General features: G+C 38.2%; 1 protein-coding gene across 2 annotated transcripts in view; it reads right to left on the bottom strand.

The window, feature by feature from the left end:
* MIGA1 (mitoguardin 1) overlaps positions 1-25,493 on the bottom strand; it is a 109,973-nt gene extending 84,480 nt beyond the window's left edge. For both annotated transcript variants that reach the window (XM_010591174.3, XM_023549459.2), the window contains exons 1-4: positions 25,387-25,493; positions 21,203-21,316; positions 4,800-4,977; positions 3,195-3,331 (exon numbers count right to left, since the gene is read on the bottom strand). In XM_010591174.3, the coding sequence (XP_010589476.1) occupies positions 3,195-3,331; positions 4,800-4,977; positions 21,203-21,301 (414 nt within the window). In that variant the 5' untranslated portion in view covers positions 21,302-21,316; positions 25,387-25,493. The remainder of the gene's footprint in view (positions 1-3,194; positions 3,332-4,799; positions 4,978-21,202; positions 21,317-25,386) is intronic.
* Positions 25,494-26,223: the final 730 nt, after the last annotated feature.

Genomic DNA, 26,223 nt, shown 5'->3' with positions numbered 1-26,223 from the left:
TAAAACTTAAATCAAAAATATCCCCTCAAGTCTTCATAAAACCAAACAATAGTTCAGCTTAACTAGTAAAAAATGTCTGCCTTGAGCATCAGGCTCTTTTAAGGACTATCTCAATGGCACTGAGGTTATATGGGATCAAAGTGACAACAGCAACTTCAAAGATTAAATAAGGACCTTAGGGGGCAGTGAATTTATGTTAATGGGGAGGAACTATTCAGAAAAGGAGGGTGAGAATGGTTGCACAACTTGAAGAATAATATATGTCACTCAATTGTACTTGTAGAAACTGTTGAATTGGTGTTTTTTTTTTTATTGTGTTTTAAGTGAAAGTTTACAGTTCAAGTTAGTTTCTCATACAAAAATTTATACACACATTGTTACGTGACCCTAGTTGCTCTCCCTATTATGTGACAGCACAGTCCTCCTTTCCACCCCATATTTTCCATGTCCATTCAATCAGCTCGTGTCCCTTTTTGCCTTTTCATCTTACCTCTGGACAGGAGCTGCCCATTTAGTCTCACGTAGCTACTCAATGGCAAGGGTTTGGTTTTTCTGGTTTGTTAGGTGACTGCATTTAGCTCCTCTGCTGGCATCTCAAACTGACTGTATCAAAAAGGAGCTCAGAATGAACCCCTGAAACTACTGCCCTAAGACTTAAACCAAAAATATCCCCTGAAGTCTTCTTAAAACCAAACAATAGTTTAGCTTAACTAGTAAGTAAGAAGCACTCTCTTCATGAGTATCATTTTATGTCTTATAATCCAGTCTATTCTTTGTCTGAAGAGTTGCCTTCAGAAATGGTTTCAGTTCTGGGCTAACAAAAAGTCTGGGGCGAATTGGCATATGTTTTCTCTTTGTACTCTCAACAAGGAAATTAATTAAAAAAAAAAAAAAGGAGCTCAGATCTTTTCAACAAAAACTTCCTCCTCTAAAGTCCACTAACAGTGCTTTCATCCCCATAATTTCTCAAACTAGGAAATACAAAGTCATCTTTGACTTCTTTTCCCACACTTCTCATATCCAGTTGCCAAGTTTTTTGGAAACTGCTCCCTCCTTTTCACTCCTGTAGTCATGACCCTAACTCAGGCACTCCTTATCTGATCTCTAAAGCATTCAGTGGATTCCCAACTGCTGGCTGAAGAAGCTTTTGACCTCCTTCATCCCCAGTCCACCTCACAATAGGCTGACTGACTTATCTTTCTAAAACACAACTCTAATCATGTTATTCCCCTGCTCAAAAGATTTCAAAAGCTTCTCACAGTCTAGAATAAAAGTTGAAAATCTTTAAACTGGCATTCATGATCTTCCGTGATTTGATTCTTCTTTGACTTATTTCTCCAATCTTTCATCCCACTGCACTTTTTCATTCATCAAATACACTACAGTGAAACCTGTATCTCTAGGACTTCGCTAGTGCTCCTCCCTCTGCCAGGAATGCTTCCCAAACTGCAGTGAGGGTAACTTTGTTTGTAAAATCCAGGCAGAAATCTGGGTTCACAACCCTGGCAGAGAAAAGGAATGACAAGGTCAGCTAAGGCAAATACAGTCAAGTAATTCTAAAGACTTCTTAACCACACTATTATCATGAAACTCTTTTTCTCTACCTCTCATTGTTATTGTTGGGTACTGTTGAGTGGATTCTGACTCACAGCGACCCCATATGACAGAGTAAAACTGCCATAGGGTTTTCTTGGCTGTAATCTTTAGAGAAGCAGACGCCAGGTCTTTCTCCCATGGAGCAGCTGGGTGGGTTTGAACTGCCAATCTTTCGATTAGCAGCCAAGAGCTTAATCATTGTGCCACCAGGGTCTCTACCTCTACTCAGGAAAAACAGCTTCAACTTTCAGCAGAGAAAATTCAGGACAGAGACACCTCTTTGACACAGAGTAAGTCTGGGTTATAAAACAGGCTATATTTCATTCCGCTCAATTTCACAAGAGTTGAAAGTCTAGTCTTTGACTACATGTTCCTACTGAGAATAGGTCTTCTTAAACTTAGCATATTTTTAGGCAATAAAGAATGGGGCCGCTATATATTCCAATGAAATACAGAAGCAAAGTAAAGAACAGAATATGGTGTTCTACAAATAGTGTTTTAAAAAAGGAAATACATAGTGATATAGGCAGACGATCTCTGGAAGTATGCATTAGAAACTGGCAATGGTGTTTCTCTTCGAGGTGGGGAATTGAGTGGATCAGGAACATAATTTTCACTGTACATTCTTTTGACTCTTCTGAATTTAGTAGCAAATACATATTCTACCTATTTTTTAAATTAATTTTTAAACTATATTATATTTAAACAAATACTAACTTCATTCCTCACTTATCAGTCAATATTATATTAATGGCCCAAAAAGGAGGTCAGGAATCCCACGCTGTCCTCTGAAAGCCAAACATTTACCTAAGCAGACTCATCAAGTGATTTTTGTGACCTACCACAAAGTCTGGCTCCAGCTTCCAGCTTTTTGAAGAACATTTAGTTTTGTTTTGTTTTTTAAAAGATATCTAGTTTTGAAGCAACACTTCCACATCAACATCATTCTCACAGGACCCCATGGGGCCAAATCACTTACACAAAGAAACTTGGAACCAAACTGGCTGAAGAGTTAGCAAATGAATAATTTTGCTTGTCTGAAGAAAGCAGGACCAACCAAATGATTTTGTTTTTTTAATTATACTTTAGATGAAGGTTTACAAAGCAAATTAGTTTCTCATTAAACAATTAATACACATATTGTTTTGTGACATTGGTTGCCTACTCCACAACATGTCAACACTCTCTCCTTCCAGACCTTGGGTTCTCCGTTACCAGCTTTCCTATTCCCTCCTGCCTTCTCGTCCTTGCCCCGGGCTGGTGTGCCCATTTAGTCTCATTTTGTTTTATGGGCTTGTGTAATCTTTGCCTGAAGGGTAAAGAATGTCCAGGGGCCATATTCTCGGAGGTTTTCTAGTCTCTGTCAGACCAGTAAGTCTGGACATTTTCTGTGACTTCGAATTTTTTCCTACATTTTTTGCCAGCTCTGTCCGGAACCCTCTATTGTGATCCGTCAAAGCAGTCGATGGTTGTTGGTAGCATATGATTTCTTAATGTTCTTGCCTCGCTAAAAGCTTTGATTTTATGCCATTTAATCCAAGAGATAACAATAGCTATCTAAACTAACTTAGAAGGAAAAAAATGTTTATTTTACTTACAGAGGCCAAACTCTGCACAGAACCTGAGTATTTACTGAAAAGTCCTCCATTAGCATGGTTATAAGACTGAGATCCTTTGTCCTTGGCGGAGCTCAAAGACAATGTCAAATTTTGTCTACTGCTGGAACAACTTGAAGCTATCAAACAAACACATATTAAAAGTATCGATATTTGCAATGATAAATTTCAGGTAAAATTTCAAAGTTTATATTAATTCAAAAAGCTTCTGATTCCAAAACAAACATCACTGAATTGTGTAAATTACTAAATGTACACCATTATTAAAATCTATACCTCTGCATAATGTTTTTAACACTGCAAAAAATTTGCTTCTGAAATGAAGAGCAAAATATTCACGTAATTAACCAGGGCAATATTTGAATGGTCTATTTTAATCAGTACAAAAATTATAACTATGAACCTTCAAATTATAAATTTAACAAAATATAAGCAACTCTTTCCTAAATTAGATTTAAACCCTATCCATATTGCATTGTGTTACAATTGGTTTTTTGTTTTGAATATTTTATTGTGGTTTGGGTGCAACTCGTTTTTTGTATTTCTTTCTCCCATACCCATTGATCCATTCTTCTAGGGCAGATATCTTATTATGTCTTATATATTAAGGTACTTCTGGATTCAAATCTACTTATAGGTTATATAACTCTAGGAAGTCATTTAACTTTTCTACATCTCAATTTTTCTTATCTACAAAACAGGGGTGATAATATAGAATTACAGTCCTAATTCATGTGACTGCTATAAAGGTTAAATAAAGCATCGACTATATAGCACTAAGCACTGCACCTGACAATTAATAAAACCTCAATAAGTCTGAGCCATTATTATTGCAATGTTTAATGTACCTGGTACAAAATAGTCACTTGCTAAATATTTGCTGAACAAAAGAATCATAAACGTATATGATATATTAAATAATAATAATAAAAAAGAAATCTAGCATACTCAAGAAATTATTTTTACTGATATAACCTGGCAATATATACCATATTCCTAACAAAATCACAGATCCTTTAAAGGCCTGCAATTATATTCCTAGAGCTTTATATGCTAAAGCAAATAACCAGACAAATACCTACAAAGGTATATGCAAAGCAAGAAAATACAAACATCATAAAGGGAACAATAGGGGAATGTCCAAATAAGTTATCATACATTTGCATAAAGTTAAAACTAGGTACCCATTAAAAATGATAGCACAGAGTTATATTAATCAACCTGGAAAGACATCCTTATATTCTGTTAAATATTTAGAAGTAGATAACAAAAGGTATGATCACAATTTTACTTAAAATATATAAATCATTTACTTACATAAAATCTAAATTTTTATCTCCATATGATACTTAAATGCAAGTATAAATGAATAGATATATGCCAAATTATTATAGTAGTTATTTCTGAGTAGCAGAATTTCAAGTCATTTTAATTTTTTTCTGTTTGTTTATCTGTATCTTTCTAAAATGACTATCTATTATTTATGAGTTAAATATTACGAAAGGAAATTTAGAGACTCACTGCACTCTAGTTATGATTTACACATAAAACTTTCTTTGTAGGCTTAATTCAGCTATTTCTACATACCTTTGTCTGATGCTGCTTTTCTAGTGTATTCAAGTATGAGGTGCTCTGGTTCCCAAGGTAACGTTTTTCCTTTTTTCTTTCCACGTCTTCTTCTAAAGTGATGAGCCAGAAAAATTACAGATACAGCACTCACTGCAGTTACCACAAACAATTTTTTAATCCCTGGTGAAAATTTGATCTGGAAAAGATACAGTTAAGATTGAAAAAAAAAAATTATTTCATGTTAACTTAAAATAAGGACTTGAGAGCTAAACATATTCATAAACTAATCTATTTCTAAATACTACCAAGAGAAAATAATTTTACTCTTTCAGTGATACCTAGCCCAATTTGATTTTTAACAATAAATTAAAAATGTAACAATTCACTATCTACTGCTCTGAAGTCACAGAATAACTTAATCCCATTAATACTATCTGTACAACTAATGACGTAATTCATGCTCTTTTATTATCTGGCTGAATCATGGCAAGATTTTTAAATACAGGAATGAATGAATCAAACCTTTAAATTAATCTTTTTTTTTATTATCTGGAAATCTAGGCAAACAGAATTTAACTCAGTTTTTAAATACTGTCTGTTATGAAATGAATTGTGTTCCCCCAAAAGTTATGCTGAAGTCCTAACTCCTGAAGCTGTAAATATGACCTGTTTAGAAATAGGGGTTTTCTTTGTTATATTAATTAGGTTATACCAGAGTAGAGTGGGCCCTACATCACTTCTGGACGGTGTCTTATAAAAAAAGCAGAATAGATACATTCTATTCTATAAATACAAGAATACAAGTATGTACTAAGTACCAACATCAGAGCAAGACACACACACACACACACACACACACACACACGGCTAGGAGGGGAACATGTCTGAGGATCATCTACAAGCAAAGGAACACCGAGGATTGCTGGCAGTCACCAGAAACTAGGAGAGAGGCCCACAGCAGGAATCAACACTGCTAAAACCCTGATTAGACTTACAGCCTCCAGAACCGTGAGAAAATAAACTTCTGTTCTTTAAAGCTGCCCATTTGTGGTATCTTTTGCTACAGCAGCATTAGGTAACAAAGACACTGTCTAAGGAAGCCCTTTTATTCATGAATTATTCAACAAACATTTACTCAGCACCTTACAGTGTCCTAGGACTATACTATGATTTAAAAGCTTGTGGCAATTCCATTCAACGAGCATACATTAAGTGCCTTCCATGGATCAGGATGTACCAGGGATACAAGAGGACACAGATGCTGCTTCCCTCAAGCTAACTAGTAACAGAAACAGATACACTGGCAAATAATTACACTATACAGGTAGTCCCCAACTTACGATGGGGTTCTATTCTGATGACTCCATCGTAGTAAGTCGGTTCTGACTTAAGTCGAGTACCTACTTTTTTTTGTTTTCGTTATTATTGCCTTTTATTATCAGTATCTTTATAAATTCAATCTTTGTCTTTGGGGGTTGGCATCAGCAAATTACATGCTGCAGCACTGTATGTAGTACCTATTACTAATGATAAAAATAGGATGTACAAAAAAAAGTGGACAGTCATAAGTACTGTTTGTTGTAACTCAAATATGTCCTAAGTTAGATACTACCTGTATTGTGGTATATACAATAATACTAGTATGTACTAGTACTAACATCACGGCAAGTGGTAATTAACTTTGTCTTAGGGGACAGAAACTATTAATCATCTAAAATGCAGAAACCCACTGCCGTCGAGTCCATTCCGACTCATAGCGACCCTATAAGACAGAGTAGAACTGTACCATAGTTTCCAATGAGCGCCTGGCGAATTTGAACTGCCAGCCTCTTGGTTAGCAGCTGTAGTACTTAACCACTACGCCACCAGGGTTTCCTAAAATGCACAGGAACTCTAAAATAAAGCTATAGGTGTGGGGATGTGGAATGCTGCAGAGAGTGTCACTTCTACCCTTACAAAAACAAAGTCAGACAAACAGCAAGTTCTCAACTTTCTTGAACCCATAAGAACGCTGAAATCATAGGGCAACCAACCGGCCCCCAAGCTGATGAGACACAGGTATTTGTAGGGAGAAATAAGACACAAGCAGTGCTTATAGGGACAAGATGCAGCAGGATATCAGTACGAAGAGTTCAGCTAGTATGACTGGCAAATTGAGAGAGAATGCGTATGCACTCGTAAGACAGGGTGAAGCCTCAAGGGCTGATAACAACAGGGATAATTCACACCTTCTTGCATGTTTTATCTTCACAAATCTCATCAGGCACTCAGAAAAAAACTGGGAGACCCGTAACAGGGTGTAGAACTGAGGAAGGGAGATGGCAGCCTCTGTGTACCAGAGCCAAAAGTATACCAGGATGCTTCTTCTCTGTCCCCTCTATGGAACAAAAGCCATAAAACTGATACAGCTTTAACTTTACATGAAAATTTATACCATTATATCCTTCTATTAGAAAAGAAGAAAGGTATCACATCAGTAATCTAAGCTTCTACTTTAAGAAACTAGAGAAAGAAGAGCAAATTCAAACCAAAGATGAGACGGCCCAAGATGGTGGTTTAGTCAGACATGCCATGCCGTCTCTCTACAGCAAAGACCTGAGAAACCAAGTTAAACAAATACAGATAACAATCTTGGAACCCTGAACAGCAAGCAGAAGGGTGAAGAATTAGATGAAACACCGAATGGGAAGAAGAAACTGAGTGAAAACAGTGAATGAAGTGATTTACGGATTATAGGCACGCTGCCACTCAGCCTGGCACAGCATGGCCACGTTGAGACAAAGCAAGCAGCATTCCTAGGTGAGAAGCATGAGAAAGCAACTTCACAGAATTCCCATTAGGAGACAGAGTACTAAGAGATAAACCGAGAAAGCAAAGTGAGGAGAACATGAACCGGATCTAAGGAGGGAAAGTACAGGAAGGCAGGTGAGGGCTCTAGGATCCAGGTGACCACAAGCAGCGAGGGAGCCAGAAAACAGGAACAGAACTCACCAACAGCAGTCCCTGATCGTTTGGGCAGTTGCTGCCCAGAGAGTGGAGTATCCATAGGGTAGCAGCTGGAGAGTCCAGACCCCATCAGGATAGCCCCCCTTTGCATCTGCTCAGGGACAAGTCCTGACAACTGGCTACACTCAGTGGGGAGTTCCCTGGTGCCCATGCTGGCGACCAGAGGAGCACACTCCTCCCCTACCCTAGGGTTAACTGGCAATGTGCTTGGCCCACCTGCTTGGCAATCAGCGGTACCCTGTTGACCTGGTCCACTGGCAGTCAGCAGTGCACACTCGCGTGCTGCCAGACCAGCAACCAGTACAGCATGCCCACCCCAGCTGCCCCACCTGCCCAAGACTGACTGCCGTGAGGCAGTGGTCAGACATGACTCCACCTCTAACCAGCCATCCCTCCCAAGGCACTCTCTACTCCTCTGCTGATTTCAATAATTCGTTGCAATGGCCACAGCGAACTCACATACAATATTCATGATTATGGGGCTTATCAGGGAAGTAAAAGGTTACAATTCAGGATCAGAAACAACTAAGGATACAGTTCTTCGATTAGGACAGCCTCTTTTCAGCCATGCCTGCAGGCAGGCCTCTTTCTGGCCCTCAGCCCCCTGGCCCGGCCTCTGCCATGCTCTGGCAAGTGATATAAAGCACTTTAGCTCCACCAATAAGTGCCCGGAGGCACCATACTCCACCAGTAAGCCTTGGCCCAAAGGCAATCAGCTCTCTCACTCCATGGATCGGCAAGCCTACCTCCACAAACAAGTGCCGGGAGCTACCCCACCGTGCCAGCAAGCCTCCTACCCAAGACACTCAGCTCTCTTGCTTCATGGGTTGGCAACTCTAGCTCCGCCACGTGCCTGGAGGCACCCCACTCCACTAGCAAGCCTCCTTCTTGAAGGCTCTCAGCTTTCTTGCTCCATGAGCTGGGAAGTTCACTGCCTCCTGCTGATCTCCTAGTTCTGCTGTCTCTGCTGGTGCCATTTCTCTGCCACTGTTTCTCACCATCTTGCCATCTTCAGTGTGACAGCTCTCTCTCTCTCTCTGTCTCCTGGGTCTAGGAGGGTCTCAGCACAGAGATCCTGGGTCTAAAGGAGGCGATCTGTTTCCATCTCTTCTTCTTGGTGGTTGTCAGGTCCCTCTGTACTCTGGGATTGGCTCTCTTCTAAGCCCAGCAGAATGGCAGAACTGACTAATCCTCTCATTAGGTTTCCACACACCTTATTTTTATGGTCCCACCTCCACAAGGGTGCCAGGCACTTTGTTTGCATTATTAGCAACCTGTCCAATCCCCTTGGTGGGCCACAAGTACCTTATTTACATAGTCTCACCCAATCTTTTCATGGGAGTTACATGACCAGGGCTGGAAAGGCCATACAAAAGCGATCCATCCCACTATACAAGAATAGAAAGAAACTCCTCAACATAATTAAGCGCATATATGCTAAACTGACAGCCAACATTATTCTCAATGGAGAAAGATTGAGAGCATTGCTCTTGAGAATGGGAACAAGGATGCCCATTATTACCACTCTTATTTAATACTTTACTGGAAGTCCTAGCTAGAGCAATGAGGCAAGAAAGGCAAATAAAGGTATCCAGACTGGAAAGGAAGAAGTAAAACTATTTGCAGATGACACGATCCTATACATAGAAAATTCCACAGAAAGTTACTGGAACTAATAGAGATTTCAGTAAAGTGGAAAGGTACAAGATCAACACACAAAAATCTGCTGGGTTCCTCGACACTAATTGGAGAACTCTTAAAAGGAAATGAAGAAAACAATATCATTTACCATAGCCCCCCAAAGGATAAAATATCTAGGAATAAACCTGGCCAGGGATATAAAACATTTACACAAGGAAAACTATGAAACATTACTAAAAGAAACCAAAAGAGAACTACATAAATGCAAGAACATTCCATGCTCATGGGCTGGAAGACTTAACATTATGAAAACGTCAATACCACCCAAGAAGATCTATAGATATAATGCAATCCTGATCCAAATCCCAAAAACGTTTTTTAATGAAACAGAAAAACTAATCTCCAACTTTATATGGAAAGGAAGGAGGTTCCAAATAGCTAAAGCAATACTGAAGAAGAACAAAGTAGGAGGCCTCACACTTCCCCATCTCAAAACTTACTATACAGCCACAGTAATCAAAACAGCCTGGTACTGGTTCAATGACAGACACATAAACCAATGGAATACAACTGGGAACCCAGAAGGAAATTCATACATCTATGAATGAATTTGAGGTTGAAGTCCATTCAATGGGGAAGAAACAGTCTCTTTAACAAATGGTACTGGCAAAACTGGATATCCATTTGCAGAAAAATGAAACAATCCATACCTCACGTCATGTACAAAAACTAACTCAAAATGGATCAAAGATCTAAATGTTAAAACTAAAACTATTAAGTTTCTTGAAGATAACTGTCTTGGTTATCCAGTGCTGCTATAACAAAAATACCACAAGTAGATGGCTTCAACAAACAAGTTTATTCTTTCACCGTCTAGCAGGCTAGAAGTCCAAATTCAGGGCATCAACTTCAGGAAGAGGCTCTGAAGAAAGCTCCTTGCCATTAATCTCTCCTGTTTTAGGAGCTTCTCAGTGCAGGGACCTCAGGTCTAAAGGATGCCCTCTTCTCCCGGCTCTTATTTCTTGGTGGTATGAAGCCCCCTGTCTCTCTGCTGGCTTCTCTCTTTTATATCTCAAAAGAGATTGGCTTAAGACACAACCTAATTTTGTAGATCCCATCAACATACCTGCTACTAATCTACCTCATTAATGTCATAGTGATAAGATTCACAACACATGAAAATTACATCAGATGACAAAATGGTGGACAATCATACAATACTGGAAATCATGGCCTGGTCAAATTGATACACATATTTTTGGGGGACACAATTCAATCCATGACAATAACATAAGGACAAAACTAGGGGACCTAATTTTTAGCATAAATAGCCTGTCAAACACAAATAAAAATGCACAAACAACATAAGATAACTTAGATAACTGGGACCTCCTAAAAATTAAATACTTATGCTTATCAAAAGACTTTACCAAAAGAATAAAAAGAGAACCTACAGACTGGGAAAAAATCTTTGGCAACGATATATCCGATAAGGGTCTAGTCTCTAAAATATATAGAAAACTTCAACAACTCAGTAACAAAAAGACAAACAATCCAATCAAAGGATACAAACTGATACCCGACCAAAGAGGACATGCAGTTGGCCAACGAATACATGAAAAGATGCTCATGATCGCTAGCCTTTAGAGATACAAACTAAAACTACAATGAGATACCATCTCATCCTTGCAAAATCACAATGATCAAAAAAACAATAAATGCTGGCAAGGTTGTGGGGAGACTGGAACTCTTATACACCACTGGTAGGACTGTGAAATGGTACTACCACTATGGAAAACAGTATGGCGCTTCCTCAAAAAGCTGGAAATAGACATACCTTATGATCTGGCAATCCTATTCCTAGGTATATATCCAAGAGATACAACAGTAGTGACATAAATGGACATATGCACACCTATATTCATTGCAGAATAATTCATAGTAGCAAAAAGATGGAAACATTCTAAGTGTTTATCAGTGGATGAATGGATAAACAAACCGTGGTACATACATATAGTGGAATACTACACAACTATAAAGAATAGCGAGGAGTCAATGAAACAGCTTACAACATGGATGAATCTGGAGAACATTATGCTGAGTGAAATAAGTTAATCATAGAAGGACAGCTACACACAGAAAGCAACGTTCTTTGATAGTTACTGGGGAGGGGAGGGAGGAAGAATCACATTGTATAGACATTTGTTATTTTTGGTGATAGGGAAGGCAATACCAAATATGGGTGGTCTGCACACCTTAACCAAGGTAAATGAAGACACTAAGAAGTACAAAAGAAAATGGGGCAATTTTGGTAAATACATATACAATTTTGCAACAACACTAACAACCGAAAAATATGTACATGGTTACATAGGTAGATATGTATATGTATATAGGAAGGCATATGCGAGTAAACGTATGTGCATGTATGGGTGTATCTGTAGGCATATGTATTTACATGTTTGTGTGTGCTGCAAATATATAACAAAGCACATGGGGGAACACTTATAGAGACTTTCCTAGACATATCCAAACAATTAGCAGGGTTAAAGGTCTTAGGACCATAGTCTCTTGGGACATCTTAGTCAATTGGCATAACACAGTTCATAAAGATAATGTTTTACATCCTAGTTTGGTGAGTAGTGTCTGGGATCTTAGAAGCCTGCAAGCGACCATTTAAGATACAACTATTGGTCTCTACTTGTCTGGAGCAAAAGAGAACGAAGGAGACCAAAGACTCAAAGAAAAAACTAGTCCACAGGAGTAACAGCCCACATGAACCATTGCCTTTTCTAACTTGTGATGAGAAGAACCAGATGGTGCCTGGCTACCACTACTCACCGTTCTGACCAGGGACACAATTGAAGGTCACAGATAGAATGGGAGAAATACGTAGAACAAAATTCAAATTCCTAAAAAAGGCCAGACCTACCAGACTGATAAAGGCTATCGCCCTAAAGCATCCTTTGAACTTGGAACTGAAGCCATTTCTGGAGGTCACCTCTCAGCCAAATAATACGTTGGCTTATAAAGTAAACAATATCACCCATGGGTAATATGCTCCCTTAAACAATCAACTATATGAGACCAAATGGTCAACATTTACCCAAAAGCAAAGGTGAGAAGGCAAGGAGGGGAAGGGAAGCTACATCAATGGAAACAGAACAAACAATAGAAATAATGAGAATGCTGACACATTGTGAAAACTGTAACCCCAAAGTCATGGAATAATTTGTTTAAAAATTGTTAAATGGGAATCTAATTTGTTGTGTAAATTTTCCCACAAAACACAATATTAAAATATTTTTTAAAAATTCAAACCAAAGAAAACAGAAGGTAGGAAGTAATAAAGATTAAAGCAGAAATCAATGACATGGAAAACCAAATCAATAAAATGAAGAGCTGCTTCTCTGAAAAAAAAAAAAAATGAAATTGTTTAATCGCTAGCCAGACTGACCAAGAAAAAGAGAGAAAAGACACAAATTAATATTACCAGAAATAAAAGAAGAGTTATCATTATAGACCTCACAGATCTAAGAAGGATAAGAGGATTATTGTGAACTACTCTATGCCCATAAATTCAAAAATTTAGAAGAAAAGGACCAATTACTTGAAAGACACAAACTAAGAAAATTCACTCAGGGAGAAATCTGTAACATGAATAGTGCTGTATCTATTAAAGAAATTGAGTTTGTAGTTAGAAATCTTCCAGCAAAGAAAACTGCAGGCACAGATGATTTCATTACCAAATCCTACAAACATGAAGGAAGAAATAATGTCAATTCTACATAATCTCTTCAAGAAAATAGAGGAAACACTCCCCAATCATTTTACGAAGGCAGCATTACTATTAATACCAAAACCAGACAAAGACATTATGAAAAAGAGACTATAGGCTAATATCACTCACTGACAGATACAGAAATCCTCAACAAAATAATAACACAGAGAATCCAGTAACACATAAAAAGAATAATATGTGGGGTCCAGTGAGGCATATTCTAGGAATGCAAATCTGGTTTCATATTAAAAAATCAATGTAATTTATCATAATAACATATGAAAGATTAGCCATAATATCTCAACAGATGCAGAAAGAGCATTTGAAAATACTCAACGTTCAACTCTCAGCAAATCAGGAACAGAAGGAAAATTCCTCAGTCTGATAGAGGGCATACATAAAAACCTATGGCCAAAAAAAAACTGCAGTAAAACATGAACTTAATGGTGGATGACTAAGGGATTTTCCAGTAAGATCAGGATCAAGGTAAGGATGTCCTCTTACCAACATCGTAATGAAAGTACTAGCCAGTGCAGAAAGGCAAGAAAAAGAAAAAATATATATATATACACTGGAAAGGAAGAAATAAAACTGTCTCTATTTGCAGATGACATGATTGTCAATTATACTTCAATAAAGGTTTTTAAAAATTTTTTCATTCTACACATAAATCCAAAAGAATTGCCCATTTTCTGTATGCAGATTTACTTCCACTTGTCATTAGCATTTAATCTCAGTGACTACGATCTAACTTAAAAAAATTAAAGCTATTCTGATTCTACTTTTCTTCCAAAACCACTTAAATTCTTCCAAGACTATCATAAATAACTGGAGCATTCAAATACCATCTCAGATTTTTTCCATTCACAAACTATAAGAATTATTCTCTTTAGTACATCTCTTTAGTAATGTCTCTATGATAGTCATTACCTAAGTTTTTATTTCTTTCCATTTCTACATTTTTTTCTTCTGGAATCATACCTCATATTGGTAGCAACCAAATGAGATTTGGGAGGAAAAAAATCAGTTCCTTTAATATGAAGACAGAGATCTGATAATAAAATTAATTTAAAAAACAGTACTATTATTAAGAACACCTTTTCACTACATTTTATAAGTTGGCATGACCTCATTATCAAAAAGAAAATATTCTTCTTAGGCCAAACTTAAATATTAGTATTTAATGGATGGATAAATGCATATCAAAAAAATCAAGACCTCCACTAAAGAATGTAATCTATTAACACATGCCCAGTCACAGCTAAGTGAGCATGAGTTATTAAATTGTCGGTTCCACTATATCCTAGGTGCCCTGGTGGTGAATGGTTAAGTGTCTGGTTGCTAACCAAAAGATTGGCAGTTCAAACCCACCCAGCAGCTCCGTGGGAGGAAAACCTGGCAATCTGCTCTTACGAAGATTATGGCCTAGAAAACTCAGTTCTGTCACATGGGGTCTCTATGAGTTGAAAATTCACTTGACAGCACCTAACAACAACTATATCCTAGGCACTGAAGTTAGAGAGATAGTAAGAGGCATAAATACAAAATTAAAGCTACTCTGTAAGATAGATAAGGTGCTATTAATAGCTTAGAGCTCTTGTTTCATGAAAAATGAATTTTTTTCCCCAACAAAAAAAAAAGACAAATTTTCCAAAGAAAGATGTTTATCGTAAGAAATCTAGCCAACGGAAGGTTTGAAAGTCTCTAATATTACTCCTGCCTATCACTTCTCATTTTGTTACTTATTTTTCCCAAGAAGAAAAAATATTATGTCTTATATCATTGCCTGGAGCACTGCATATATAGCATCTCAAAATCACAAAGTTCAGAGGGGTTTTTGAGGTGAAATAGTCCATTTCTTTATCTCTAGACAGAATAAAAACTAGATTGTTGTTCTATTAATTCAACATTAATGGGCTAGAGATTGAGGACACAAAGTGAGGAATTTGACACTGTTCCTTGTGCTCAGATTTCACAATCCCCCCTACTCCATAACCTGATGTCATTGTTAAAGGCTTTTGTCAAGTTTTCCCTCCTCAACTAATGTTCTCTGGAACAAGAAAATAGTCATTTCGTCAAATACAAGTCTCTTGCTCCAATAACTTTATTTCCCTTTACTCAGCATAAACTTATTGCTACAACTAAGTTGATCTGTTCCCCAAACACAGTACTCACCACACCTTTTTGCAGGGGTGGAGAGGCTCTGTTCCCTCCTCGATTAGGGCCAAGGCTATGTCTATATCTTGCTTACCAATTTATATCCTGACTGGAACATAGTAGATGCTTAATACATGTTGAACAAATCTCTCTGATAACTAGAACATGTCACATGCAAACTGTAAACGTTGGGCATGCCTCTTACTGCCTCCAAATTTCAGTTTCATCACCCGTCAAATGGGAATAATAATATCTTCCTCATAGGGTTGTTGTACAAGAAGATAACATATTTAAAGCAATGCTCAACACACAGTAGACAATCAAAAAATATTGGCTTTTATTATTTAACCTTCCCTTACAGACTTAACTTTTTTAAATGAACTTTTCATTTTGTAATAATTCTAAATTTAAATAAAAATTAGAGATAATATAGTTTTCATATACCCTTCACTCAGCTTTTCCTAATAACAGCATTTATATTAACCATGAATGATACTCTTGTCAAAACTAAGAAATTAACATTTAAAAAAAAAACCAAACCAACCTGTTGCCATAGATTCAATTCCAGCTAGTAACCCTATAGGACAGAGTAGAACTGCCCCATAAGGTTTCCACAGAGCAGCTGGTGGATTTGAACTGCTGACTTTTGGGTTAGCAGCTGAATGCTTAACCACCACGCCACCAGGGCTCTGAAATTAACATTAGTGCAATATTATTAACTAAACTCCAGACTTTATTCCAATTTTACCAGTTTTTCCACTAATATCCTTTTTCTATTCCAGGGCCTAATCTAGGATATCACGTTGCACTTGGACAGATTTTATTTATTTACTTTTTTATTGTGCTTTACATGAAGATTTACAGAGCAAATTAGTTTGTTATTAAACAATTGATACACATATCGTTTTGTGACATTGGCTGCCCATGCCACGACATGTCAACACTCTCCCCTTCTCGACCTTGGGTTCCCCATTACCAGCTTTCCTGTCCTCTCCTGCCTTCCCATCCTTGCCCCAGGGGTGGTGTGCCCATTTAGTCTCATTTTGTTTTATGAGCATGTCTAATCTTTGGTTGAAGGGTGAACCTTGGGAGTGACTTCATCACTGAGCTAAAAAGGTGTCTGAGGGCCATACTCTTGGGGTAGACAGATTTTATTTTAAAATGCTTACTTAGTTAATTCTTAGTCTTTCTCGCAGAACTCTCGGAATTCGAAGAACTCAACTAAATTACTTATCACCTCATGTTTGTGGTTTCCAACTGAAAAACAGTGCCTGCTTGTATGAACATGATACACACTAATATACCAAAGTAATTGTTAAGAATACCACAGAGACAAAAGACACTTAGGTATTTTGTTACACTATGTATTCATTAAATGAAAGAAATGCTTAAAAAATGTATTATTCCTTAAATAAATGACACAGGGCAATGACACAGGAGCTAACACTTTTTTTTTTTTTTTTAACTGCCAACCTACACCCTTTGAAAAGGAGCTAACACTTATTGGCACAGGACTAGGCAGTATTTCATTCTGTTGTACACAGGTTGCTGTAAGTTGGAACCAACTCAACACCAACTAACAACGAGAATACTTCTTGGAGTGCTCACTCATACTTACAGTGTGCCAGGCACTGAGCTTTTCACCCTAGGAGTCAGAATCAACTTGACAGCACTGGGTTTACAGACGATAAAAACTGAGCATTAAAGAGGTTAAATAGGTTGCCCAACATCCACAACGGTGGAACAAGGATTTAAATGCATTAGAAAAGGCATGATTAAATCAATGCATGCTGTGTATCATCTACTGAAATTACTTTGGCCAAACTGATGGCATATCATACTTTGTCATTAATAATAACTGAACTGCATCTAACATGAATTGCCAATTTTTGGAGGCTGATCTAATGTACAAAATATCTCGTACATGTCTTTTTTCATGAAAAAATCAATCCAATTCTGAAGCAGCAGAGCTACCTAAATAAGAATTCTGAGATTTTCTTCCACAGCTCTTTCTTGACCCTTTGATTTTATTCAAACTGTAGTCGTAGATGATACAGTCATGTGCCACATAATGTCCATTTAGGCAACATCCAACTATACATATGTCCATGGTCCCATAAGGTTTTTTTTTTTTTTTTTAAAAGGGAAAGAAGCTCTCCTTTTGTTTATTACTTCCCCCTAATGGTTTTAAGGAAACCCTGGTGGTGTAGTGGTTAAGTGCTACGGCTGCTAATCAAAGGGTCAGCAGTTTGAATCCGCCAGGCGCTCCTTGGAAACTCTATGGGGCAGTTCTACTCTGTCTATAGGGTTGGTATGAGTCGGAATCGACTCAACGGCACTGGGTTTGTTTGTGTTTTTTTTTTTTTTTTTTGGTTTTAATGGTTTTAAAAGTCCCAAATCCCCAAAGTGAAGGAGCTGGGGGCTCCAGGGCGTGTCCCAATCCCCCCAGTGCCTCCTCCTTCTCCACCTCCTCCTTGCTTCATTCAACCCAGCAGACATGCAGCGTTTCACTCCTGGCACAGGGTAGCACCTGCCGCAGCTCCTTCATTCATGTTGCGATGCTGGCAGGGACGCCAGCAGGGCCTGGGGCATTCACGGGCTCCCAGCTCCAGGTCAGCTGCACATGATCAGGAAGCGGTCACACCAACAGAGTGGTGGCAGCCCGGGCCACCACCACCAGCCACGCTTTCAGCACCTGCACTCCCGCTCCCTGTGGCCACCTCTATCGGTCTATCAGTCTATGGACACAGCCTCCGCTGGGCCCAGATGCTCACCAGGCAAGGCTGGCCTCTTTCATCTAGTGGATATAGCACTCGGCTTTGTCTGGTGGGCTCCCATAAGGGTTTTAATATAATAGGTTTTACAGGATTTAACTATGGATTGTACGGGGACTGTCTCTGGATAATATGGTGTTCACATATCCAAATTACATAACATCATATCTCACAGAACATGTAGTAAATGTTAAGTGACACATACGTATACATTAATAAACGAGCATGGCAATGTTCCAATAAAACTTATTTATAAAAACAAATTGGTAGCTTTGACTTGGACTGCTGACTCTGGTTTGTTGACCTATCTGAGGACATTCCATTGTATGGAATTGAGTTTGGGATATTAACTACCATGACTTAGAGTACAGGATATATCTTAAAGTTTATCTGCAATAACAAAATATTCCACAGAATACTGTTGGAAATTCAGGAAATTCTTTCTAGGGTTAAAAGGTAGATGGTATAGTAGAATAAGTATAGGCAAAGGATATGAAAACAATTCACAAAAGAAGAAATATAAAACTGTAATGAAGGTTTTTTTTAAAAATAAAACACAGTGATTTCTACACCATGAGAAAACAGGCAATGTCGAAAATTACTGGTATGTATAAGTATAGCCTACCTGGAGAGCAATTTAGCAATATATTTAAAAAAGCATTCAAACGGTTGATACTTAATACAAATAGCCCTTAAACCTATGAAATGATGTTCAACATAACTCATAATAAAAGAAATAAAAATTTAAACTATGCTGATATACCATTCTCACCTATCAGACTGGCAAAAATTCCAAAAGTCCGGAAGTACATAATGATACTATCACTATGCAGGGCTATTTAGCAATAGCTATCAAAATTAAAACGCATTTACTCCTCGACCCAGAAATCCAAAATCTAAAAATTTATCGCATACCAATTCCTGTATGACTTCAGGTATATCAAGCTTATTTACTACAGCACTGCTTGTAACAGCAAAAGATCAGAAACAACCCAAATGTGCACATAGAGAAAGATTATGCAGCTATAAAAAAAAAAAATTACATACGCTAATACGGAAAGATCTCCAGAATAGATTTTAAATGAAAAAAACAGGAACAGAAGGTACTCTGCTCCCTTCTGTAATAAAAGGAAGATGATAAGAATATATAATTGTATGTGAAATCTTGAAGATACTCAAGCAATCCAAATAATCACCTACAGGGAGAAGACGGGGATTGGGAATGAGCAAAACATCTTCATGTATGTGTGCACACATATGAGCACGTGCTTTTAATTTTTAAACTATGTAAATGTATTATTAGTTATTCAAAACATAAGTTTTAAATAATAACATTACTTTAGAATCTTTGTAAGGATTAAACAAGTTTGTAAACGTCGTCTAACGTAAAGTGCCTAACATAGTTCCTTACAGACAGTAAAAACAAACAAACAAACGAACAAAAAACCCGTTGCCGTCAAGACGATTCCAACTCATAGCAACTATAGGACAGGGTAGAACTGCCCCACAGGGTTTCCAAGGAGTGCCCAGTGGATTCAAACTGCCAACCTTTTGATTAGCTGCCATAGCTCTTAAGCACTACCCAACCCAGTGCCGCACTACGGCACCAGGGCTTTCCTTTACAAACGGAGAAAAAAAAAAAATTTTTTTTTTCATCCACGGGGCACTCCTTGGAAACCCTGTGGGGCAGTTCTATACCCTGTCCTATAGTTGCTATGAGTTGGAATCGTCTTGACGGCAACGGGTTTTTTGTTCGTTTGTTTGTTTGTTTTTACTGTCTGTAAGGAACTATGTTAGGCACTTTACGTTAGACGACGTTTACAAACTTGTTTAAGGTCCTCCTATATCCTCTTAGTACTGTTTTAAAATATCATCCAAATGGTTTAATTAATTGACAGATAGATAGATGAATAAATAAATTTCCAAGCCCTTTGACTCAATATTTTCATTTCTAGTAATCTACCCAAATAAAAACCTCAAAATGGAGACAAAGATTTATATATGGATAACAGTGAACTGTTGAAACAATCCAAAAACACAGTAGAGGGATATTCAATAAACTATGGTACATCTACATTTATAAAACATTTTTAATGACATAGAAAAATGCTCAAAATATACAACTTTACAATTTTAAATGTGGGTAGACAGAAGGGGCAGGGTCAAGGGGGCAGAGAGATACATGCAGAAATAAATGACCTAAAGAAAGTACAACAAATAAGTTTTTATAGAGGGGTTATGAGTAATTTTAATTTTCTCTTTAACTCTTTTCTATATTTTTCAAATGCTCCTCAATAAGCAGGGAATCCTGAAAAAGGAAAGGAAAGGAAAAAAAAGAAAGAAAATGGGTTTCAGGATCAGAATTCAAATCCTATACTAGCTATGAGACTTTTGATAAGTTACTTAAGCTCTCAAATCCTCCTGATACATAAAATGGAAAAGCTATCTAAATTGCAGAGTTGTTTTGAGGATTAGGAACATTTTATATACATATATATACACACACACATACATATCTAACATAGTGAATACTCCATAAAAAGAAATTACTATTATTCTAACACACCTTATCTATGCAACGTTCTCTCCCAGATACTTAAAATTATACCGTATTTCATCAATCTAAGGTAATACTGATTTTAAGATGCAAGCAGGTTTTAGAAATGTTGAAATGTGAAAAACGTTCAACTTAGGCTAAGAAATTCAGTACATGTTTAGTGAACTAAATGCTACTTTCCACAGGTTATCTTTTAATTTAGTATAATGGAGAGCAAATTGTATTACAAGCAAATATTAAAAATAAAAGGATTATGATAGTGGGAACAGTTCTACTGGAATACCAAGTCACTGAAAAGAATTGTAATGGGCTCTAAATTTACTTGAGATAGAAACATCCCCTTTAAGAGTCATGAATATGATAAATAAAAAAGGAATAAAAACTAAGTTTTTAACAACTTTAATAAACATTTCTAAATTTAAATACTGTTAGCAAAATATGCTGTGTAGCATTTACACTTGAGCAATAAACTTATTCAACTTCATGTGTGTCTTTTCATTTTTACCTGGGAGAGAGAATAGTACCAAGAGAGAGGAAGATCAAACACTCTTAGTGCTGCTGTCTTCAAGGAAAACTGTGATTTGCTGACTGTTTCTTCTGACATGACTCCTCTTCCTGTCTTTATTAAAAGAAACATAAAAACGCTATCAGCCACAAAATTTTCCAACTAGTTTACCATACTCAAGATATAAACTGAAACTTTAACTCTACCTGCTTTTCTTTTTTTTTTCAGTTAATTATTCATGATATTATACCTACCTGAAGAGAAATAACTACATTTACTTGAGCATAAAGTTTATTTATTAATCAATAAAACAGCAAAAAAGAAAATGAGCTAGATTAAACTTTGAGTCCAGGTAGTAAATTTTCCATAGAAAATTGCAAGTTCTAAATTTTTTCTTTCCTTGTTAAATAAAGTTTATCAACTTTTAAATAGTAATTTAAAATCTACTTTCCTTCATAAACAGTGAGGGCGAAAAATCTGAAATCACAGGCACACAGGACTTAAAAAGGAACTTGAGAGCTCATTTAACCTCAGAATTCAAGCATTTGTTCTCCTACTGTCCCATTTTAAAGATCTTCAAAGAAATACTACATACATGTGATATAATTTTTATATTGCTTTAATGACTGCTATTTCTGCATAGTGGTTAAGAGTTCGGCTGCTAACCAAAAGATCGGCAGTTCAAATCCACCAGCTACTCACTGGAAACCCTATGGGGCAGTTCTGCTCTGTCCTATAGGGTCGCTGTGAGTAGGAACCAACTCAACACCACACAACAACAGCAATTTCTATTGAAAGTAGTCCCTGGGTGGTACAAACAGTTAAGTACTTGACTACTGGCTGAAGGTCTCTGAAGACAGGCCTGGTGATCTGATTCTGAAAGATCAAAGCCTTGAAAACCCTAGGAAGCTATTCTATTCTGCCAACATGGGGTTGCCATGAGTGTAAACCAATTCCAAGGCAACCAACAACAACAACTTCTATTGAAACCAAAGAGAGAAAAGTCAGTTATCTATAGGAAAGCAGCTGTCACTCAAAGAGAGGCTCTTAAAGCAGTAGAACCTTGACAGAAACATGATGGTTCAGGGTCTGCATCTCTGCTTTGTAGAGCCAGAAACTCAATTTTATCATCAGTGTACACAGCTGGACATACGCTAGATAAATTCACATAATACCAATGTATAAAGCCCACTGCTGTCAAGTCTACTCCATAGGGCTTCCAAAGAGCAGCTGGTAGATTCGAACTGCCAATCTTTTGATTGCCAAGCTCTTAACCACTGCACCCCCAGGATTCCACCAACATAGAAACCAACTGATATATGTACTGAATAAGTCAAAAGGTTACCTGGTGACCATGGAATTAAAGTGTCGTGAGGATATTTCATCTAGGCTAAGGAAAAACTAGAACTCTCTCTGGTGCACAACAAAATTCAACACCTTTTTTCCCCTTGAATAGTGCTGTATAAAAATTACCAAATTCTTACAGGTTGAGCTCTCTTTTTCTAGACTCCATGTAGATCATCCCCTTTTATTAACACTCCCTTTTTTTTCAGACAAGAATCAATATCACTAACTAGGTAGAAGTTTTCTTTCAGATCAACCACACTGACGATTTCAAAAAAAAAAAAACAACACTGCCATAGAGTCCATTTTGACTCATGGCAACCCCATGTGTTACACAGTAAAACTGCTCTATAGTTTTCTTGGCTATAATCTTTACAGAAGCAGATTACCTGCTGGTCTTTCTCCCATGGTACTGCTTGGTGGGTTTGAATTGCCAACCTTTAGGTTTTAGTGTTGGGTGCCTTCGAGTTGATTCCAACTCATACAACCCCACGTGAGAGAGCAGACAGAGGAGAACTGCCCCATAAGGTTTTCTAGGCTGTAATCTTTACAGGAAGGAACCCTGTTGGCACAATGGTTAAGTGCTTAGCTGCTAACCAAAAGGTCAGCTGTTCAAATCCACCAGTGGCTCCACGGAAGAAATAATCTGGCTATCTGCTCCTGTAAAGATTACAGCCCAGGAAGCCGTGTGGGGACAGCTGTACTCTGTCATAGAGGGTTGCTATGGGTTGGAATCAACTCTATGGCATACAACAACAATCTTTACGGGAGCAGATCACTGGGTGTGCCTTCTGTGGAGCTGCTGGGTGGGTTAGAACCACCAAACTTTCAGTTGGTAAAAAATACTGAATATGCCATGGGCTGCCAGAAGAATGAACAAATCTGTCTTGGAAGTACAACCAGAATGCTCAGTTGGTAAAAAATACTGAATATGCCATGGACTGCCAGAAGAATGAACAAATCTGTCTTGGAAGTACAGCCAGAATGCTCCCTAGAAGCAAGGATGGCGAGATTTCGCTCGTGTACTCTGGACATGTGATCAGGAGGGACCAGTCCCTGGAGAAGGATATCATGCTTGATAAAGCAGAGGTTGAGCAAAAAAGGGGAAGACCCTCACTGAGATGGACTGACACAGTGGCTTCCAAAAATGGGATCAAATATAGCTACAATTGTGAGGATGGCAGGACTAAGGCAGTGTTTCATTCTGTTGTACATAGGGTTGCTATGAGTTGGAACTGACACAATGGCACCTGAAAACAACCAAAAAACCAAAAACCAAACCCAGTGCCGTTGAGTCGATTCCGACTCATAGCAACCCTATAGGACAGAGAAAAACTGCCCCACAGTGTTTCCAAGGAGCGCCTGGTGGAACTGGTTCGTACTGCCAACTTTTTGCTTAGCAGCTGTAGCACTTAACCACTACGCCACCAGGGTTTCCAACCTGAAAACAACAGTCAAGTCAAATCATTTGCACCACCAAGGGACCATGTTTTATGACTAACCTTGGGTATTTCCCAAGTCACCTGAGTCACATTCTTAAAGCAATACCTCTTTAGGGTGTGTTAAGGCTACTGACACTCCCTTTATAATGATTCTTATTAGTGATACCCTCAGAGTGTAAACATGAGCCCCACGTGTAGTTCTAATTGAAGTAAATTTATTCTAACCAACAAACCATGATATAAACATATTACTGAGAAATCAAAGGAAACCAAGAAGAAGCAGTTAAATGAACGAGAATCACTCTGGGGTCCTCTGGGGAATGAGACTAGGAGTGTAGGGCCGGCCAGGGAATGGCTGCTTTTCATTGTAAGTGCTTCTATATTATTTGATTTTTAAAACTGCCTACATGTATTATTTTTAAAAATGCTCAACTAAAAGAAAAACAATTACAATTATTCTTCTCCTTGCCCCCTGAAATTGACAACTTTTTTTTTTTGAGAAGCATTTTTGCTTATTAGATTTTGGCTCACTAAGCCATCTATACTACCACATTAAAAAGCAGTAATACCAAGAGCAATTTGCCCAAAGTAATTTTTTTCCATAATAAAGCATTCCAAGTTTGTAAGCAGGGAAGACAGAAAATTAAGCAAACAATCCAATTTGCTGCATTGCTTTTCTTAAATGAATTATGAGAAATCTCTACTTTTGCATTATAACTATCTCATTCCTTTTCATTTTTAATCACTGAGGAAATGACTCCAAACCTAAGACAATATAAGGTTTAATTACATAACTTTAAATTAAAAAATCAGTCATTTCAGTTGCTATCAGAATTACGTAAAATAAACGCAAATTTCATGATTTCTCAAATTTCTAGATGGCATCTAAAACATCAGAAACATTGTATTGTGTAATATTACTCTCTTCTCTCCATTCCAACCACTGGATGGTTGAAAACAAGTGTCATAAACAGTTTGCTTCCTAAACACCCTAAAAATTACATTCTACAACATCCAAAAGCCACCCCCTGCTCAAAATCACTCCCATCCAGACAGAAACTCGGACCACACCAGCTGCCCCACCTCCAGCAGCATAGACCCTCCACCGAGCTCTCCTGTACCGGCTTTCCTTTTTCTTTTCCTTGCAAGGAGGCCGGAAAGGGAGTCCCTTTCCGCCTGGACCCTCACACTGGCTCGGGTCGGTAAAGGCTAGGGGGGCCGCGAGCCCAACCCAAACAGGGCTCCCCTTGTGCGCCTCCCTCCTGCGTGGGGGAGCCCTCCCGATTTCGACTCTTCAACACCCCGAGTCCCTAGGGCTAAGGCCGGCAATCACGGACCGCGCCCCGCGGGTTTAGCTACCCACCCGCCCCCATGGCCCGCCCTCGTCCACCCGCGTACCTGGTTCTCCAGCCCAGAGGGAGCTGTCCGTCGCCGGCTTCCCCGCCGCTACCGGGCGATGAGTAGCTGTCTGGCACCCAGAGGCGGAGTCCTTCCGGGGTCAGGAGAGGGAAGGTGGAGAGAAAGTGGCAAGGACCTGCTAGCCTTTCAGCGTGAGGTGCTACGCGTGAAGCAGCTCCCGCCATTTTTGTTTAGGGCAGAGGCTTCCACCTTGACAGATAGATTTAAAAATCCTAAATTTGAAGAATTTTTTACGGAGCTTTCAAGAATTACTGTCTTAGTTTGCAACCTATTGGGAATCAAGGACGGTTCTCCGAATCTGATGAAAACTATGGAAAGTTTTCCCAGAAAAATTCACATAGACATGCTCATACATTATTATTTTTTAAAGTACAATGTTCAGACCCTCGAAACTAATCCATGGATCCTAGATTGAGATCTTATGCCACAGACCCTCGGCCCTCAAACGAATGAATGTTAAGAGGCATTCCAATTGTTTACTGACGATGCAGTTATTGATTTCAATTCCCCTTCGGCTTTTCTCCACGTTTGCCCTAAATCGGGCAAAGAATAGTAAACCTGGTCAATTATGAAGGGTTATGTGGAGTAGTCGCTGCTCTGAGGTTCAGTATAATATACAGTAAACCGATGGAAGGGGAGTAGGAAAGAGAAAAAGCGCCAACAAAAAGCAAGATGCTGTTTGTTTCTGCATTCCTGAGCCAAACCATTCTCCCAGAACTGCTGATTTAAGAATTCCATTTACTTAACATATCTGTGATGAAAAGCCAAAATAATTTTGTAAGGATGACTGAAACAAGAGAGCAGCTGTTACTATTC

This window comes from Loxodonta africana, chromosome 3, assembly GCF_030014295.1.
Source record: "Loxodonta africana isolate mLoxAfr1 chromosome 3, mLoxAfr1.hap2, whole genome shotgun sequence".
Lineage (NCBI taxonomy): Eukaryota > Metazoa > Chordata > Mammalia > Proboscidea > Elephantidae > Loxodonta > Loxodonta africana.
Note: the sequence above shows the minus strand (reverse complement) of the source record. Positions and strands in the feature narration are given on the sequence as shown.